At 38.6% G+C, this 21,209-nt stretch overlaps 1 protein-coding gene across 1 annotated transcript; it reads right to left on the minus strand.

The window, feature by feature from the left end:
- Window positions 1–306: 306 nt before the first annotated feature.
- Window positions 307–2,610, minus strand: LOC115429642 (general transcription factor II-I repeat domain-containing protein 2-like). Its single transcript, XM_030149269.1, has 2 exons — window positions 943–2,610; window positions 307–562 (listed from the first exon to the last, which is right to left on the minus strand). The coding sequence occupies exons 1-2, from the start codon at window positions 2,519–2,521 to the stop codon at window positions 330–332; spliced, it is 1,812 nt and encodes a 603-aa protein (XP_030005129.1). The 5' UTR covers window positions 2,522–2,610; the 3' UTR covers window positions 307–329.
- Between the last annotated feature and the right edge of the window lie 18,599 nt (window positions 2,611–21,209).

Raw genomic sequence — 21,209 nt, forward strand, 5'->3', positions numbered from 1 at the left:
AAACTTTAGTTTTGCTTAAACACAGAATCTGGAACAACCAAAGCTTGATATTACAAACACATGAGAAATTAAATTTGAAATAAAAGACACATCAGTGGTATTCATTTCTTATTTAAATAAATAAATAAATAAATAAAGTATGTCTCTACCCGTATCCTTTCAAGTTCCTTTTTAAAGTAAATCTTTTTCAAAGCCAACAACAAAAGAACCAAAAATAATAATGTCATTCAATAAAAATCCAACATTTCAACTATTAACAGACCATGCCTTGCAGTAGAAAAAGTGCATAAGAAACAGATATATTCAAGCTCAGTTTGCTACACTCTGATTTACTCTGCACATTGGTCTAAGCCAGATACCTGACATCTTTTCTTAGATGCAAGTTCATCGATGTCTGGGGTCAGGCTCTGAGCTGAGGAAAACCTCAGGACGGCATGAAGGTGTTCATCAGTGAGCCGACTTCTGTGAGGTGTTTTGTTCACCTTCATCATAGAGAACAGTTGTTCACATAGATATGTGCTGCCGAACATTGAGAGCATCTGAGCAGCTTGGGTGCGTAATTACCTCCGCCAAGGAGGTTGTTTTTGCCAAGGTTTGTTTGTCTGTTTGTCTGTCCGTTAGTGTGCAACTTAACTCAAAAACTTATGGACAGATTTTGATGAAATTTTCAGGGTTTGTTGGAAATGGGATAAGGAAGAAATGATTAAATTTTGGTGGTGATCGGGGGTGGGGGGGCCCACGGGGGGGGGGGCGCAGACCAGAAAATTTCATCAAAATCTGTCCATAACTTTTTGAGTTATGTTGCACACTAACGGGCAGACAAACAGACAGACAGACAAACAAACCCTGGCAAAAACATAACCTCCTTGGCGCGGGGGGGCCCACGGGGGGGGCCACTGATCAGCCTTGGCGGAGGTCTGCGCTCTCCGAGTGCTTCTAGTTGAGGCATTGTGTCGGGGAGGAAACATGGAAACCGGGCAGCACCAACAGAGTCATATTTTGATTTGAGCATGTCACTACATTGGAGTTCAATTAGCTCCATTTGGAGGCTGGTTGGTGCGCTTTCCATGTCGATCGCAAACGGGTTACTGAGCAGTTCAAATCTCCCTTTCTGAGCCTCAAAGTTGGCAAATCGCCGGGAAAACTCGGCGCTGAGCGCGTTGATTTTTTCAGCAAACTGTGTGCTAGGCAGCACGGCAGGAGAAATTTGCTCTGCCATGGTTTGGCAGCACGGAAAATGACCCAAGTTTCGTTGCAGCATCTGAGTCTTCCACAGACACAACTTAGTTTTAAAGGCCCTCACTGCTGCGTACATGTCTGTGATGATGTGGCCCCGTCCCTGAAGCTGCAGGTTAAGCACATCGAGATGGCTCACAATGTCAGACAGAAATGCAAGCTCACACAGAAACTTTTTATCTCTCAGCTCTGTTGTGTCCTTCCCTTTGTTTTCCATAAACTGACAGATTTCCTCATGTAGCTCAAAACATCTGTTCAGTACTTTTCCTCTGCTTAGCCATCTCACCTCTGTGTGATAGGGCATATCTCTGTATTCCGAATCCAACTCCTCCAGAAAAGACTTGAACTGCCGGTGATTCAAACCTTTGGCTCTTATGAAGTTGACTACTCGTTTTGTAGAGCTCATAACATGTTCCATTTGCAGAGCTTTGCCACAGAGCGCTTCCTGATGTATGATACAGTGATAAACTGTAAGTTCACCTGCATCTTCCTCCCGCATCTTCTCCTGAATCCTGCCGACCAGTCCACTCTTTTGACCGCACATCACGGGCACACCATCTGTCGTCAGTCCCACAAGTTTATCCCAAGGCAGGTTCATTTCAGTTATACATTTGGATACCTCTTCAAAGATATCTTTTCCTGTGGTGGTGCCATGTATTGATTTTAATCCCAAAAGTTCCTCTGTGACGCACAGGCTCGAGTCTACTCCACGGATGAAGATTGACAGCTGGGCAGTATCAGACGTGTCGCTGCTCTCATCCACACCAAGGGAGTATGCAATAAAATCTTTTCCCTTTTTTATTAGTTGTTCATGTAGATTAGTGGAAAGCTCACACACGCGCTCAGCCACAGTGTTTCTGCTCAGGCTCACATTTAAAAATTCTTGCTTTTTATCTGGGTACACGATGTCGCAAACTTTGACCATGCACTTTTTGACAAACTGTCCCTCATTAAAGGGCCGGGCTGATTTTGCTATCTCTGCTGCCACAATAAAGCTGGCCTTTACAGCAGCTTCACTTTTTGATTTTGCTTTCATGAACATAGTCTGCCGGCAAACCAGACTTCTTTTCATCTCCTCCACCTTCTGCAGCTTCTGCTTTACGTCCAGGTCCTTGTACTTTTCATAATGTTTTGTTTCATAGTGTCTTCTTATGTTATATTCTTTCGTTACAGCCACGTTAGCTCCGCACACAAGACAAACAGGTCTGTCCTTTATATTCGTGAACAGATAATCTGCCTCCCACCTGTCTTGAAAGCTCCTGTTGTCCATCTTTCGTTTGGCCATTTTTGTGGAGGGTGAAATTAATTTGTCTGATGTGACTGGAGCATGGTTGTCAATGACTGTCAACAGAAAAAAGGAGCGCTTGCCGGTTTCGACTGCGCGCCAACATACTAGCAAAGCATTGTGGGATTTGTAGTATTAGCGGTACAGTATATACCGCGGGCCAGTTCTAATGCACATTTGATATGATCTCGCGGGCCAATTATAATTACACTGCGGGCCAAATTTGGCCCGTGGGCCCGAGTTTGACATATGTGATCAACATGATCAACAGATTAAATATAGGAAAATACCTACTCTACACTTAAAAAAATGCTAAATGCAGAGGATAATATAATAATAAATGGTGATAAATGCTGAAGAAAGGTTAAATAGAGAGAAAAAATCATTTGAGAACTGTCATCAAAGAAGCGCTGGGTCTTTATGGGTTAAATATTAATAACATTTTATTTCCTAGTCTTTATATTCACTCATGCAGATATTATGCAGGTACTGTTACAGAAGTTCAGGTTAAATTACATTGTAGAATAACTGTCCACTGTAGTGACCACTACGCATGAAAGGGTTAAAAGAAGGGACGGACAGAAAAATAAGCAACCAAAACAAGACTTCACCTACAAACAGAAATTGGTCTCTTCCTGATTCTTCTTCACCTTCTATTGTTAACTGTCTGCCTAGCTCTGCAAGAGCGGCAACACGCTTAGTGAGGGCACAACAAGTGTAGCTGGTTTTGGCTGACAGTTTGGTTTAATTCTGGCTTTGTGTTGTGTTCATGGACGATGAGGAATGAGACAAAGAAAAACATCCATCGACAGTGATGAGTAATTTATTCTGTATAAAACAAATGAAAATCACGACAGCAACTTCTAGTGCCTAGTTACTTCTCACCACAATTTCTGAAGTGAGTCACTGCATTCATCACAGCAAATAAAACAATTGAAAAAGTAAAGTTGTGCAAGAAAACAAAATGCACCTCTTTCAGACTGTGGAGTTCTAATAACTGTGCCCAATTTAACCCAAAAAGACCCAGTGCTACTTTTCTGGCAGTTCCCAAATGAATTTTTTCTCTATATTTAACCTTTCCTAAGTGATTTATCACCATGTATTGTAATATTATCCTCTTTATTTTGAGTCTTTTCGGTGTAAATCATGTATTTTCCTATATTTAATTTGCTGATCATGTAGATCTTTATTAAAACTCAGGGTAAATTCAAAGGTTATAATATCAGAAACAGAGAAAACAGAAAAAAAGTGACTTTTAGTAAAATCTGTCATTAACTGAACATAAACCCAGTGTGTCCATCCACTCTCACTGATCCAACTCTATGAGTTTTACTGGTGAATCAATGTTGAATCAGTGATGGTGTTTCCACGGTAACTACAGAGCCTCTGAATGTCCAAATGGGTCATATCTGATGACCATGAAAAGATGACAAACTGCATTTTACACTAATTATTTACATGTATTGATAGGATTAGTGGATCAACAGGTATTAAACAGTTTAGATCAGTAGATGCTATTGGTTGCCAGTGGTTGCTTGGCTCTTTATGGGTTAAGAGAAAGTTTCCACCTCCTTCAGCCAGAGGTCACGTTAACTGAAAATATTCTGTCATTGACTGATTTTTTTTTTAAATGATGAAAATTCTGAAGGCCATCCATCATTTTGACAGATTAAAATACTGAGGGTAATCTGCCAAAGAAAGTTTCACACAACACTGTGAACAGAACCTGCTCACAGGATCTCTGATCTGTCTGTCTCTGAACAAGGCATCAAACAGTCCATAACAGCATCCTACCTGTATAGAACCAACAGCACCACTGTTCACAACTACTCTGAATACAACAGCAGTACTTCAGTCAAATGACTCCCCGTTAGTCCACCTGTAGTAGACCCCCTGTCCAGTTAGTCCACCTGTAGTAGACCCCCTGTCCAGTTAGTCCACCTGTAGTAGACCCCCTGTCCAGTTGATGGCCAGTGTGCATATTAATCAGTCAGTGTCAAGTCTTGTCTCGTTGTTTAGCTGACTTTAGCCAAATTAGATGCTACTTTGCTAGCGCAAAAATGAAGACAACTGAGTCTCCTGAGTTATTTTAAAAAGCCCAGTAAATGGGATGGCATTGATAAATGCGATGAAAAAAGAGGGACTGATGCAGTGAAGGATGACGGACATGCAAGGAATACACCAGTTCTTATGGCATTTGGTGTGTTATATGTACGCATTTTCTACCTTTCATGTGTTATCTGATGGCATGTCAATTTGTGCCCAGATCTCTGGTTCACATGACCCCAACCCTAACCCTCAGTGCATGGTATTGACACTGTGAACATACACAAGGAAAGCTTAGAATGTCTACTGATAACACACCAATTAAAAGTGGCGTATATAATTATGCAAGTCATGATATCACGTTGGTTTGTCAGCCAGCAGCAACTACAGCTGCTGCATCATTGAGATGTTTTTGAACATTAAATACTACTAAATATATCTCATTATCATAAAATAAATCAAAAAATAAAAATTTGAAATGACGGATAATAATATGTTATGACGGAATTTTTACGACCCTGTGCGTCAAAATGACGGACAATAAAAATGTCTAGCACAACCTCTGCCTTCAGCTGCCATTTAAGTACAGTTGTGGCCAAAAGTTTTATGAGTGACACCAAAGTTTTCACAATCTTTGCTTGTTTTGTTCCTTTAGATTTTTTCCATGTGTTTCTGAGGAACACTGAAGAAGTATTTTTTGTATTTTATAAGTCTCAAAGACTTTTACAGGCAAATAAATCCCATTTATGTAGAGTGAGTTTTTGTCACTACCAAAACCTTTTGAGATGAGATCTAATCCAACTTTATGATGACACTTAAAGGTCAGAGGTCACAGACCAAAATACATTTTTACCAAAATAAAAGTCCCTCAAATTAAACACTGAAATAAGTGAAATCATATAGGGGGAAAAAAGAAAACATGAACACACATGAAAATTGGATTTGGTAAAATATTAAAAATACACATACATTTTTTTTTTTTGGTAATCTCCATGTGTCCAATTACACACTTTACATTTGACAGCTAATTTGCAGGTTGTAGACAGTTATTTTTATTTTAATTGGGCATTGAGGTATGAATGGGTGAAGTTCAGCTATGCCCAATGGGACTTACCTTCAGAAAAGTGATGAATGGTGTTCTTTTTTAGCTCGTTTGAAAGACGCCACCATTTACACCAATGACGTTTGTCCATTTACAGTAAAATTTCAAGTAAAAACATACAACAGTAGTACTATAGTGAAATAACATCCAGTGTTGTGTGGAAACACCTCAGCGGACTGCATCTTTCATCTCACATGGTATACAACACCAACACTATTTTACCTGGTTGTGTAGGAGAAATTAAAAAAAAAAAAAAAAAAAAGTATTAAAAGAGGTGAAAATCACTACATGTCTGGTTATGTTGAACCTGCATTGTCAGTCTGGTATTTACAATGACCTATGACTTTGTTGTTGAAAATGTTCTTTTAAACTGACAAACATAGTATGGGAATAATGACAAAATCCAAATGAAAACTCAAACAACAAAACTAATGATTATAATACATTGTTTTCCATCATTGGGTCCCAGCGGGAATGCAAGGAAGGGGCAGGACTTCATCTCTTTGTTCTATTGTGAGAAACTCTAATGCAGTGTTTTTCAACTTTGGGTTCGCAACCCTACATGGGGTCGCCTGGAATTTCTAGTTGATAATTTTTTTTTTTTAAATTACTAATACATTTTTTTAATGATTCAATATATATTCCATTATAATTAAAACACCACACACTTTCCCTAACAAAAATGAAGTTCAAATAAGATGCAGGATATAACATCTAAGAGGGCATATCTTAACTGACCTAATCATGTGACCGTGTGTTACTACTACTACCCTTACTTCAATCTGCCCGAACACAGTTGCAGTCTGAAAACTGGATCGAACAGAGAATTGAAAGATTTCTTCACCCACCTAGCCCCGCTAAGACATCTCCAAGAGAAACTGAGAAGCAGACACTAAAAAGGTGCATTATATACATTATATAGGCTAAATGTCATCTAAAATTATTTGCAACATGTATAGCAAACTATTACATGATCAGAAACAAATTAATTTTAGCAAAAAAAAATGTCTCCGTTTTGAATGTCTGGGGAAATTTGTGATGTTAAAATGGGGTCACGAGCCAAAAAAGTTTGGTAACCACTGATGTAATGCCACCTTAATAAAGAAAAGCAAGTCAACCCAATCACCATAAAACATGTTACACTGGCGACTGTGAAGGGCAGAGCATGTGATCCTTGTCATTTTTAAACTCAACTAACCCCTCAGTGACCCCTCAGACCCTGTAGACTGGGCCACTTGGGTCACAGTTATCCTTTATTGTACAAAGCAGTAGCCAGAATAAATTTGGCCATTTTACAATTCAGGAAACCATCTACAAGTTTGTTGCCTTTACTTAAAAGGCAGGACATGGTTGTTGGGGTGGATGGTGCATTTACAAAATCCATTTTGTTATGAAAGATTTAAAGAAAAAAGCTGTTTGGTTTCAGTTGAGAAAATAGTGAGGCTCGTTTTAAGTACTAAAAAAAACATAATTGTCTCATTTTTGAGAGACATGAAATCTAGAAATTCAGAAAATAAGATCTAAAAATGTGGATTTCGTTCTTTCTTTCTTTTTTTTTTTTATTAACTCATAAAGACCCTTTGTTACTTTTGTGGAAGTTCCCACATGATTTTTTCCTCGAGATTTCACCTTTCCTAAATTATTTATCACCATTTATTATAATATTATAATAAATAAGATTGTTATAATATTATTATAGTATTTACTTTTTTTTAAATGAAAAACCTGTATTTAATTTACTGATCATGTGGATGTTCATACAAGCTCAAAATAAAGTTGAGGGTTATTATATCAGAAACTGCTGAAAAAGTCACTTTTTCTTCAGTTTTCTCTAAGATATTAATAACTGAACATAAAAACAAGTGTGTCCATCCACTGTCATTCATCAGACTCCATGGGTTTTACGGGTAAATCAATGTTGTAGAAGATGAGGGTGTTTCCATGGTAACTACCAGGTCTCTGAATGTCCAAATGGGTCATATCTGATGACCATGAAAAGATGACAAACTGCACTGAATTATTTACATGTATTAATAGGATTAATGGTTCAGTGGTTACATGGGTCCCATTTTTACCTTGTGCTTGAAAATTTCTTTGTATTCATTTGCAATGACAATAAAATGAATCTAATCTAATCTAATTAATGGTTCAGCAGTTCTTAAATATTTTAGATCAGTAGATGATTTATTAAACACTGACATTACTGATAATCAGTTTTCTCCAGTTTCATTTCACACCTATACTCTGGCAAAAAAAAAAAAAAAAAAAAGTGTGAGATTAAGAAACACTGAGCAAAAAAGTTTCACTTGAGGCAAATAGAAAGTGAAGCCGCTCTTCTTTTGATGCCCAAATTTCCTATTGAGGTTTTCTTAATCGCGAAAACCGAGACTGCCTTGTCAAAAAGTTGATTTTTGTCTAATAAATAATGCACTGAAGCTAAAACGAGTTTGCAACCTCACCTCTTTCTACTTTGTTTTTCCTTGCGAGGCAGCAGTTCGCCAGCTTGAGCGTTTATCTTATTAACTGTTGGATGGGTATCGAGCGCTTTGTGAGGAGTCACGTTTGTCACCTGTTTTTTTTTTTTTTTTTTAGCTTTAGTCTACAAGTTTCCTGTCATGGCCGTCGTCCCTGCGTGACTGTCAAGAGCCTCTGCGACAACCAGGATGGGACGTCTCTAATTAAACACCAGTAATGATTAGAGTGTGTTAGAGGAAGGGTGGGGGGGCTCATTACACTGAGAACAGATGCTCCCGCCAACCCCTGCCTTCCTACCCACAATATGACTACATACATATAGATCTCAGTCTCTCATCTGCTTTTAAGCTCAGTGCTTAAATGCCAACACAGCCCACACTTGGCTGCTGCGTGTTAATTTTCCCTGTTTTGCTCTTACACCAATCAGTCTCTAGCTTTATTCTCCTTATCAAATATAATCAGAAGTCTCTTTTCTACCTCACTCCATCCTTGCATCCTCACTCAAAAAGTTATGGACGGATTTGGATGAAAATTTCAGGAAATGTTGATACTGGCACAAGGAACAAATGATTCAATTTTGGTGGTGATCGGGGGGTGGGGGCACTGATCTGCCTTGGCGGAGGTCTGCGCTCTCCGAGTGCTTTTCTTGTTCTTCATATTATTCAATGCCAGCCCACACTACTCAGGATTTTTATTTATTTATTTATTTTTATATCACGAGTCACACCCACCATCTCTTCTGCCCAAGCTTTCTAAAAAGAGCTTTAGGGTTGTGAAGTAAAACACAGTATCAGCAATCCATGTAATAAAATGAGGTCAGGTTAAAGAGGAAAATTAATTTAACCTCAGAGGAATGACTACTAAAGGCTACAGCTACATTTTTCTTTACTTTTATCTTTTTTTTTTTTAAAGAACCTTCAACTTGAAATTTATAGTCTTTGATCCGACAAAATTATGCTGATAATAACATAACTGAAGTTTTGACGTAGCAACATCACTGATTCATGACACACATAAATATAACACACGATATGATGATGTAACATATATCTAATCTTTCTGACTGAATTTTATCTGACAGTTCTCTGCTGTTTGACCAGCAGGTCACGCAGGTGATAGGAGATGTTTCTTGCAGCATTGCACATGTGATGCAAATGACGTACGCACCCCGAAGAATCAATTCTACCCTGACCCTTCCGGCTACTGTGACCTTTGTAGATATCCAGTCCGGTTTGTTAAGGTAAACTTCAGACTTTACAGTCATCTCCATCCATTCTTTTACAGTTGTATTTATTTATTCATTGTTGACTAATGTAAGGTTGCTTTTGTGACTTTCAGCTCTAGTTTTGGTCTCCACCATATTCTGAGGGACACACTCTTTGTCAATTTTTAGCTAAATATTCAAATTTTTGGTTGATTTTCACATTGATTTGGACAACTTTTGGTCAAATCTGAATTATATAAAACAAATTGGAAAAAAAAAAAAAAAAAATCAGTCAGTCTTACGAGGTCAAACATCTACAGATCACAATTTCTAGATAAACATCTTTCCTTAGCATCACCGAATAAAAGTACTGAGGCAAAGTACTGCACTAATATTCAGGGTGCGATTTATTGGGGGGATCAAACCCCCCCCTCTGGTTTTTACATCCCTACTTCTGCTCAATGAATTTCATCCTCGGGGGGGGGGGAGACAACTGACCAACTGAAATAACAGACAGGTTGTGACAGTTTTCTTACACCTATATCCTACATTACTGGCACTAACGTTCACCTGAACCGAACGGTCAGCAGTCTCAGAATTCACAAACGTTCCCATGCACTGGGGTGCTGTAAAGGGGGGGTAAACGTGACAAATTCATGGGGCCCAGCATTTGTCAGGGGGGGCCATAGAGCAGTGGAAGGGGTTCAGTGGATACACGTTAGAAGTTGTGAAAATTTTGTGTAAGATCCGCTGTATAAGAGAGGAATAGAACCCCAGAGGTGGACGCTGAAAGTATGTAAAGTTTCACTTTCGTTTCACGCCAGCATTAGTATTAGTTATGTTACTTATGGACCACACCCCCACGTATATAACTGCTGCCCCCCGCTTGGACAAAAGTTGCAACTGAATCACATATTCTTGTATGGTTGTGTCATACTTTTGGGTTTACCATGGAGCTCTGAGATTCGTTACAAACTGTAAGTTGTTCACTCAACAATATTCATGTTGAATGAAGCCTTGGCATGTTCTCATCACCTTTTCCAGGAGGTATTGTGATAACTTTGCTTTGCGTGCTTGTTTGTTTGTTAGCAAGATAACTCAAAAAGTTACGGACAGATTTTCATGAAATTTTCAGAAAATGATACTGACACAAGGAAGAAATCATTAAATTTTGGTGGTGATGGGAGGGGGGGCGGCAGATTTGTCTTGGCGGAGGTCTGCGCTCTCCAAGTGCTTTTCTTGTTACCTCCACCAGGACGTTTTGTGATCACTTTGCTTTGTGTGCATGTTTGTTTGTTTGTTAGCAAGATAATTCAAAAAGTTATGGATGGATTTTCATGACATTTTCAGGAATTGTTGATACTGGCACAAGGAAAAAATTATTAAAATTTTGGTGTGTGTGTGTGTGTGTGTGTGTGTGGGGGGGGGGGGGGGGGGGGGGGATCTCTCTTGGCGGAGGTCTGCGCTGTCCGAGTGCTATTCTTGTTTCTAAATGTATTCAAGGTTTGTTTCCAGTTAATCTGTACCACTACGTCTATCAAAAAATAACAGGCAGTTACAGTCTTTGGTCTCAGGATTTATTCCTTCTGTCTGTTCCAAAGGTCTGAACTAAACTGGGAAAAAAAAAGTCTTTCAATACTCTGCTCTATTTGTTCAGAATCATTGACAAAACAACCTGAAACTTGCGGTGGTAGTCTAATTGGACACATTTAAAAGGCCTTTAAATGATACGGAAGCAGATACATCAGTAGATATTTAAGCTTAATTATTTACACATTTTAACAACTTGATTTTATTAGTAATACTTTCCTTGTATATCATATCAATCAATATTTATTTGTGGAGCCCTTTACAACACTTAAAGTGACCAAAGTTCTACCCAACAAAATCAAAGTAAATAAAAATCTACAATAAAACAATATTAAAAAAACAACAACAAAAAAAACAATAAAAACAAATACAAGTAAAGGCATTACAGTGTTAAAAGCCAGTTTAAAAAGGCCTAAGTCTGTTATTGTTCTCATGTCCGGGGGCGGTTTGTTCCAGAGCCCGGGCCCAGCCACAGAGGAGGTCCAGTCTCCCCAATGTTTGTACTGGGCTCTGGGCACTTCCAGTAAAATCTAATTAGCTGACCTTAAGACCCTGTTTGGGTTTCACACAGATAAAAGATCACATAAATAAAGAGGGGCAAGACCATATGATGTTTATGTTTAGTTATGATCGGTTGCAGTCCTGTCTGAAACCTGATTAACGGGGCTGCTGCTCAGCTCGGCCAAGACGTTCTTTTAAAAATAAATAAATAATGTTCACAACAAATGTTTTGCTAAATAAGGAAAAACTGGGACATAAAGTTGGAAATACTGACATTTAGTATAGATATATAAGTATAGAAACCTTTATCATCCCCTTAAGGAACATTATTCTCCAGATTTAACCCTTTATAGTCGTAGTTTTAGTAGTAGTAGTAGTACCATTTTAAGACTGTGGTGGAGAGGAGGACACTTAAAAAACTGATCCCCATCATGGACATTGTTGACCCCCCTCTCCACCACATACTGGACAGACAGCGGAGCACCTTCTCAAAAAGACTGCTGCAGTTCCACTGTCGAACGGACAGGTTCAGGAAATGTTTCCTGCCATATTCCATAACACTACAATAAACTCACCTCTGTCTGAGGTCCCTGGTCATAAATTCACTTGCACTTAAATGTCATTTTGTACATTCCTGGTTGGAATATTTCAACTTGTTTTACAGCTTACAGCTCTATTTCAGCACATAACAGTTAAAGTTATTATCCAGATTCTACCCAGATGTTTTTATACTTCTAATATATAGGGTGCAGTGTTTGCTGTTATGTTATATTTGTCTTTCTCATGTTTGCTAAGGTATGATAGATAGATAGATAGATAGATAGATAGATAGATAGATAGATAGATAGATAGATAGATAGAGAGAGAGAGAGAGAGAGAGAGAGAGAGAGAGAGAGAGAGAGAGATAGTCTGGTTGTCTCTCTGCAGTAGTACTAGTAGGCCACTCATCACTGTGCAATATCTGAGGACAGAATCCAGATCTAAACCAGCATCTTGTTCAAGGGTGCTGACAATTAAATACATCGTTGTGTGCATGTTTTTCCGATGGGAAACCAGAGGAACCCCTTGCAAGGATCCAAATTAGAAGCAAAAAAGCTCTGTTCCAACCCACTGAGTGATGCCTCAGTAATGCAGTTCCATGAACTGAACCGACAGTCACACAAGTCAGGAACCAAAAGGACATGTAGAGTGAGCTCATGTACTGTATATGCACCGGCACCAGAGGTTTATATCATCCCTTGTGTTGGTTGCGTTATAAATTCTCACAGTTAGGATCAAAGCTTTAATTTATAGCTTAATGTTGACAGCAAAGGGCCAAGGCCTGCAGTGGCCCCTGCCATCAATCTGATAGCCTGCAGGTAATGGCTAAGTTGCATATTGTCACAATTCCAATACATTATTTACTATGAGACATTAAAAAGTAATGTGTATTAATAAACAGGCCCAAGGCCAGAGGGTATAACCATATTCAATCGAGTCGTAATTCTCAATGCTTTCATCAAGGAGACACTTTGTAATATATATGTATAGCCAAAGACTCAAGGGCCTTTTCTTTTTGCACTGCTGCCTGTGTGAATTGCTCCTGTGGCCTGTAAACATATCCAATCAAAAGCATTCAGCAGTGTTTGGGTACCGGAAATTCCCATCCTCTAACAGTTTTTAGAGAGTTCCATTTTCTTCCACATATTTCTTTGTATTTGTGTTAAAAAAAAATTAAACCATTCTAGGTTAATTACATCTGCCGGCTCTCCACTGGAAACAGTATCCTCTTTATCCAACATACCACCTAATACAACCTCTGGGAAAATCTGAATGTTCAATATGATGTCTGCATCCTTAACATGGCACAGAATGCACAATTAAATTTTGAGGAAAGATTCTACTGCAGAGAGAAGTAAAAACTGTGAAAAAGTGCAACACTCATAATTCTAATAATTCCGTCTACAGGCTGGAAGCTGCAGATGTCCACAGGCTACTTCTGACATTAACTCAGCAATGTGCACTTACACTGCAGACACTGAAATCTTGTACCACCTAAACTTAGTGTTAATTGCATAGTAGATGTGATGTGAATATTAATATATTATATTATATTATTATAGTAAGTGCTGCATGCAGCTTCATCTTGATTCTATATTTCTTATCAGTTGGTCCAATACTTATATACCTCATTTGTAGATTATGAGATGTGTATTTAGTTATGCATACATCGACTTTGATTGATTTATGCATTATTAGGTCTTGGGTTTGTGTTGTTTCATTCAATAAAAGTATTATTTGTGTAGAACAAACATTGTGACAGCCTGTGTGAAATAATCATACTATCTCACATTGTTCTTTTATATGTGTAAGGATGCAATGCTGTTTATTATATCACTCCGTAAAATGTGTGAGCATAAAAATCCCCTGTGGTTCCTGGATCAATATCAAATAATGACTTAGATATCATACATAATGGGGTTTCACCACCCCTGTCATCACATTAGAATTTCAATACATACCATATATATTGGTCTATAATCAGCACTTGCAGCAACATGCACCAAGACAAATTAGAATGACAAGATGAAAAATGTATAATCCGGGTTGTCTGGCATTGAACAAATCTACTACAATTACACTTCTTAACATTAAACTAGCCCTGAAAATAATAAAACATTGTTTGTTTGGAGGAATTAAATTCCTAATGTTGTAACTAAAATGATTAAAATCAAGAGATCACCTGTTTTAATATATTTCACACCTCTTAATGTGCAATTTTGTGTTATCATGAAAACATTGATCATTAATTGTATGGTGAAATAAGCGAAGCAAACAGATAAACAGATGCTTTCTTCCTTTAAACAGCAAACATCTGTGCCCTTCGTAGCCTCTGCTTTATGTCATTTTTATGCCAGTGTAGTGCTGTAAGTGCTCCCACATCTGCTACAGTTTATATAAGATGCAGATGCATCATCTGGTAGGGGAAAGTCCCCCCCCCCCCCCTCGACTGAGTTAAGTCCTCCCATCACTGATTCATGCTTGTTAGGAAAACAGACAAATTGGACCTCTTGCTTCTGTAACTAGACCTTATGGATCTGTTCATGTGAAGAGAGTCAGGTCAAAGCCTGAGCTCTCACAGTCAAGTCAGTGAAACGTCAAGTGTACTGGCTTGCGGCAGAGACCACAACACACTAATCTAGTGCAAAGAAGCATGAGCTAGAGCTAGAGCTCATGGTACATGTCATGTTTCTTTAATGGTGCCTTTATTTCTGTTTTTGTTGGGTGGTTGTTATACATTACATCTCACTGTATTGTGTATGAATCTATATGTGATAAGATTATCTGTGGAAAAAATACACCCTCTGCTGTTGTTTCCTGTCCATCCTAAAGCACAGAGTCTATTTAAAGATGGATGACAGGACAACCTTGTATACCATTATGGAAAAGTGATCAGAGGAGCAGTCATTTGGCTTTCATGCAGGAGAGAGGAATGATTCATGATTACAGTTGTCAGTCACCCATTTAATATTTACACCTTTGAAAATACATCCATAAAAGGCTAGGTTTTCTAAAATCTGAAAATAGAGCCAAGAGGAAGTGCAGAAATTTTAAGTCCCTTTTACACAGCACTTCTGTTCCGGGAATATTTCACCTTTGTTCCGGAACAACGTCTGTGTCAACAAAATGGTGGGATCATTTGGTCCCACCACTGTCACGCCTCTAGAGATAGTAACAGAGCTGTGATAAAGGCAGAAATCAGGATTCTGGAATGCTATGTAAAGGGAACACCTCTTGTTCTGCAACCAAGGTGTGATGTTTTGATGACATATAGAGTGTGCAACTCCCACACCAGGGGGATTTAAAAATAGGACCAATGGCCCTGTAGCTTACCCGCCAAATTAAAAGCTTTGGGAAATGTATCCAGATGCCATTTATTATCACCAGGGCCAGACTGAGACTCATTTTCAGCCCTGGAGTTTCATACCTGAGACCGGCCCACTTTAGATCATGACCGATTATCATTAAAATCATGGAATTATAACCTTACATGTTAGGTCTACACACTGTTCTGCAAAGCCTTGTAATTCAGTGTATTTTCTAAAATATTTCCAATTCAGTGCAAGTAAAGGTTGCTTCACAATGTGGATTTATTTCAACAGTGAGTGCACATCGACATCTCCAACATTATTATTCCTCACAACACAACAATAACAGAATCTATATTTTTGTTCTTATAAGTGTTAACATTTTTCAAACCTTTAAAATGTTTGAAATGAAATTAAAGAATATAAAAAAATATGAATTAAATAAATAAAGCTTGCTGCACTTTCTAATAACTATTATTTTTGTATCCTCTGCAACAAAAGATTTCCATCACAACTTACTTGCAGTTTGTTCCATCTTTGCTATTGAAAACTTTTGGTATAGTGATATTAGGGGTTTGATGAGGATGATAAGAAAAAACTGTCTGTATATCCTGTGACTGAGGGTGAGCAGAGGAACCAAAGCTAACAGCAGACTCCTCTTCATCTGTGTCATTTGTGCCTAGTGGTTCAGGGTTGTGCTGCTGAGCTGCTCCTCTGTCATCAGTAGACTCTGCTCTCCCTTTCACTCTTCCTCCAGTTTCCCGAGACTCACCTGCACCTGTATCACAATAAAAAATATCTACAGACATTTGGACTTACTTAACTAATTAAGATATTTACATTGGCAAAATATGCAGGCTTATTTAATATTACTTTATTCTATTGCCTTTCAGTTGTGGGCTTTGTGTATTTACTGTTTCACTTTTAATAATAAAAAATAAAATAGGTCAGGACTATCGTTTGGGTCTAGAAAGTGGTTTTAGTGGAACTAATGCTTGTTCACACAGTCTGTTCCAACAGCTCACCTTTTCCTTCCATACTGACAGGAACAATCCCCTCATCACTACTGGCTCCTGGCTCTGCTTCTGACACTAAAGCACATTTTAAAAATGCTCAGAATTCTCAGCACAAATCTTCTATTTTCAAAGCCTTGGTGTCAGTTTCATTCATGTAGTTCTGAATCCTGGAGCATCTCAGAGCACCTTTCATACTGAACAGGCCTACACCATACTCTTCATTGGAGCCTATTTCTTCTAATCCTCTTCCCTCTCTGAGCAGTCCTACCTGCCCACTCTGGACTTGTGGGCTCATGGCTGGTGTCTGCTGCTGGATCTGTTTTCTGACTCTGAGGAGCTACAAGACAAAGTTTCCCAGTTATGTGGCGTCGCATCATACTATTATTTAAATGACATAACGTTATGTTCCACGCCACAATGCCACACAATTCATTGGCTCCATAATTAACTAACTTGAAAGGTGGTTTACCCGGTTCATCGTCTTCATTAGTTGTTTCCAACCGGGAGGTCGTTTTTGTGAAAAAGTTGCAGATTTTGGCACATTTGGCTGCATTTGCTTCCAGAGCTTTCCTCTTTTTAATTCTTGCTTCTCCACACCACCCTTGTTCTTTCTATTATCCATGTTTCAAACAGCAAACACAGCTGACCATCCACAGCCTACAGAGCACAGATGGTATATGCTCCACAGCTACAGTACAGAGCTACTAACCGTATGCAAGGACATACTACGCCAGGTCACGGTGTGTCCGCAAAAAAAGAGGAAGAAAACAAACAGTTTGCTAGCAGAGGGGGTGGGGCCCAGGAACAGCGGCCCAGGAACCCAGTGCTATGACTGAACACCGGCCCCCAAAAAATAAATACATAAAATATTAAATACATATTTAAAGTGAACTCCAGCCCTCGTGGCCCAAATATTATACCAGCACACCGGGAATTGTCCCGGTCCTCCCGATTAGCCAGTCCGGGCCTGATTATCACCCAGTTCTGTGTATTTATGGCATTACAGAAATAGCCCATGCTTTGGTCATATTCCAATCAGATCTGTAAAAAATGCAAATTCCAACTTGATTTCATTGATACTTACTGATTTATTGGATCAATCCACTTCCTATCTGTTATAATGGGAAAATTTGTCAAAGTCGCACCAAATACAGAATCAGATCCAGATCCAAATAATTTCAATACCTTGTGTTGACATCATCATACAGAAGCTGTATACCAAGTTTGAAGTCAATCAGAACTGGAGTTTCGGAGAAGAAGATGATTGAAATTTTTTCCCCATAAGAGCCCATGTTAAATTTTCCGTAAGTTCCCGGATCCAGAAGAAGATCCTGATCAGCATGTGGCCATTATGTTTTGGTCATCTCCCCATCAGGGCTGGACTGTAGAAATTTACACTGGATATCATTTGTATTTACTGAGTTATTGCATCGATCCACTTCCTATCGCTTATAATGGGGAAATTTTTCAAAGTCGCACCAAATCCAGAATCAGATCCAGATCCAAATAATTTAACTGACTTTTGTTGTTAAAGAAGCTGTATACCAAGTCTGAAGTCAATCAGAATTGTAGTTTCGGAGAAGAAGACAATTGAAATTTTTGTAACGGATGACCGACGACAACGCCGGACGCCGCATGATGACAATAACTTATGGCCTGTTGGCTGGTAAGCTAAAAATGAGTGTGGGCCATGTACAGTAGACAAACATATCAACGCAACCGGAAAGATGTCAAACTGGGGAGATGCTGAGATCCTCAAGCAGTTGTCACTTCAGCGGAGGACTCTATCCATGCTAACATTTGTGGAATGGTGAAAGACAGGCTCTGGACTCTGGAAAGGTTAGCAATACCGCTATGCTCTTGGTATTTCTGATGTGCAAGTTACACATCACATTATACGCTTCACTGCATCACCACCCCTTTGATTCCACAATGCAGGTCTGCTGTGTAAAAGTCCAGCCTGTCTAACCTCTGTTACTGCTTTGTCTTGACTGTGGAAATTGGTCAAATGGTGGAAAAAAGGTGGGGTCACCCTCTCACCTTTTTTCTGGGATCTCTGTGTAAAAGTGGCTTTAAATTACCACATGAATCCATTTTTGTTTTTTTGTCTTCTGACACCAAAAGCATATCATCTAGTGGAGCTTTAACCCTTTATCAGGCAAGTGACTATTTTTAGTAATTTCCATATACATTACAAGACAGTGACAGTTACAATGAGGCAACAATTTCAGGTCCAATGTGGTCTATGGGGTCTGTAAGGTCCACCTCTGCATGAACAGTGTGTGTACCTGCTTTGTTAGGTACCATGAAGTAATGGTACTAATGTAAGGAATGATGCTCAAAGGGATAATGTGGATGTGGACAGGGGTCTGGATCAGCACTGATGATGTTTTAATGTTCTAAAAGTGATGGGCTTTTCACCTTACATATTCTTGTATTTTTTCTATTTACTTTTTTTTAACCACTTATGAGTTAGGAACCAAATATGGTAACTTCAATGACATTGATTTTTTTACATAATAAAAAAAATTTGACATATTTCACAAAAATAATAAAGTCTTGCTATGTCTTTCAGTAACACACTAAGGTTGAAATTTTGAATTTTAGAGTATTTGTGATGGATGGCAGAAGTGGAGGACCCAAATGCAGCACAGTTACTTGTGGTTTAGAGGTAGAATTTGTTGAAAAGAGTTCTTAACTTGTGGACAGGCAAAAGCAGATAAATACAAGGTGTCCCAAAAAAATCTATATAGACTTTACATAATTTTTAAATAGGTGTTTATTAAAATTCATTTAATTTTCAAAATGTAATAGAATATACAACATCATTTTATTGTTTTGTCACCTCCTGTTCTCAAACTGACATCCATTCTGGTCCAGACACTGCTGACAACAGCAAGCAATGGAATCGCACACATCAAACAATTCTCTTGGTATTTGCATGCATTCACATTCAGTGGCTGCTCTCAATTCAGCAACTGTTGCAGGTCTCATAGCGTGGACTTTGTCTTTTAGGTATCCCCATGAAAAAAGTCTAGTGGTGTGAGGTCTGGTGAACTTGCCAAACAGGTGGATTGGACGGAGGGGTTTCGTTGAATACCCTCCGCGTTCACCAGACCTCACACCACTAGACTGGGGTACTGTGTGAAACGCCAGATTAGTAAGTATAGCTTTAAAGGTTCACCACTGGGGTGCTGGAAAACATGACAAATTCATGGAGGCCCAGCATTTGTGGGGGGCCCATAGAACAGAGGAGGGGGTCCAGTGGATACAGGCTAGAAGTTGCAAATATGTCCTGAAAGATCTGCTGTATAAGAGAGGCATAGAAGTCAGGAATCGGACGTTAAAAGCATGTTAAGTTTCAGTTTCGTTTTCATGCTAGCGCAAGTGATGTAATGTGTGTACAGCAGCCGCTGCTTCAACAGATCAACAAGATACTTAACCCTTTCATGCATGAACTATGAGAACCTTAGTTGAGTTTTTTTCCTGAGTGTTTTTATTCCTGTTTAGGCATGAAAAAAACAATGCGATTGAAATTTTTTTATGAACCTATTTTTCATGGAGTTACAAAAATGTCCATTCAGCTGGACACCATGCATTTAATTTCTGAAGCAAAACAAAACATGTATTTAAAACCAATCATCAGAAAGTGATAGACTGTGTGAAAACTATGATATAAAAACATTTTTCATGCAGCTAATCTGATGTTTTCTCACATTTTATCATACTCTAATACTAGTTATTGCTAACTTCAAGCAAATAATATGCAAAAAAAAAAAACCTTTTTGATAAAGAAAACTGTTAATTACAGTCTAATAACAATTAGCAATTGATTTAACACATGTCACTGCAGATCAGGTTTATCAAGAACAGCAAAGTTACAGTGATGGTATGAATTGCAGTATATGAGATGATGCATAAGAGTCCACTGTGTTGGCTGATTTGGAACTAAAACAACAAAACCCATGAATAGAGGGTATGCACGTGACATCACCACTAGCGGAAGTCACTGTGGTTACGCCCACTGAGTGGCAGAAAGAGGGAGATGAGTAGCAGCTTTGGCTTGAATACTGCGAAAACTTTTGAACAATCTAAAAAATTGGGAAGAGCTGTTGTGCTATTGATTACACAAATAGGTTAAAAAAGCACTCGGAGCTATTGTTTTAGCGGCTACCTAAAGCCAAAAACAGAAGAAGCAGATGGATCGCTGCAATTCGTAGAAATAACTGGAATCCAAGCAACGAAACCTGGATTTGTGTCAGGTAACGTTAATTTAAGCTGTATTCTTGCGTAAAATCATATCTTAAATTACATATCGTTTTGGCTAACGTTACTTCTTAGTAAAGCTCTTAATGTTAGCATCTGTCATTTAGTTCTATATTTCATAACTGAAACGTTTTTGTCTTCTATTGTGTGATTCTGAACCTTGTGCTCTACATAATTTGTAAACTAGCTTAAACTGAGGCTAACCTAGTTTTCCAAATAAGGGGGTACTCTAGCACAAAGCTGTTGTAGCTGTGTTGGATCAACTATTTGATGTTAACTCTACTTAAATCTCCACAGTACCAGCAGATCATCCACTCACTTGGGTCAATACTAAGGGTTCAACTCCAGTAAATCAGTAGTGAACTGTGAGCACTACTGCTGGGCCTTTACCTTAGCAATCACCACCAAGAAAATACGTCTGCACTGGCATAAAACCTCAAAAACAATAGTATGTTGAACTGAAAGCACTCACCAGCTGTAATCCTCTAATTAACGATGACGAGGATGTCAACAACTCTTTGTCTTTTGTATGCTGTCAGCCTTTGCATTGTGGATTTTCCTGGCGTTGAAATCAGGTTCATATAAATGTCAGGATACGTGATTTCCAGCCACATATTAATGTTCGTAGACCACTTGTTGT

Source organism: Sphaeramia orbicularis, chromosome 12, assembly GCF_902148855.1.
Source record: "Sphaeramia orbicularis chromosome 12, fSphaOr1.1, whole genome shotgun sequence".
Lineage (NCBI taxonomy): Eukaryota > Metazoa > Chordata > Actinopteri > Kurtiformes > Apogonidae > Sphaeramia > Sphaeramia orbicularis.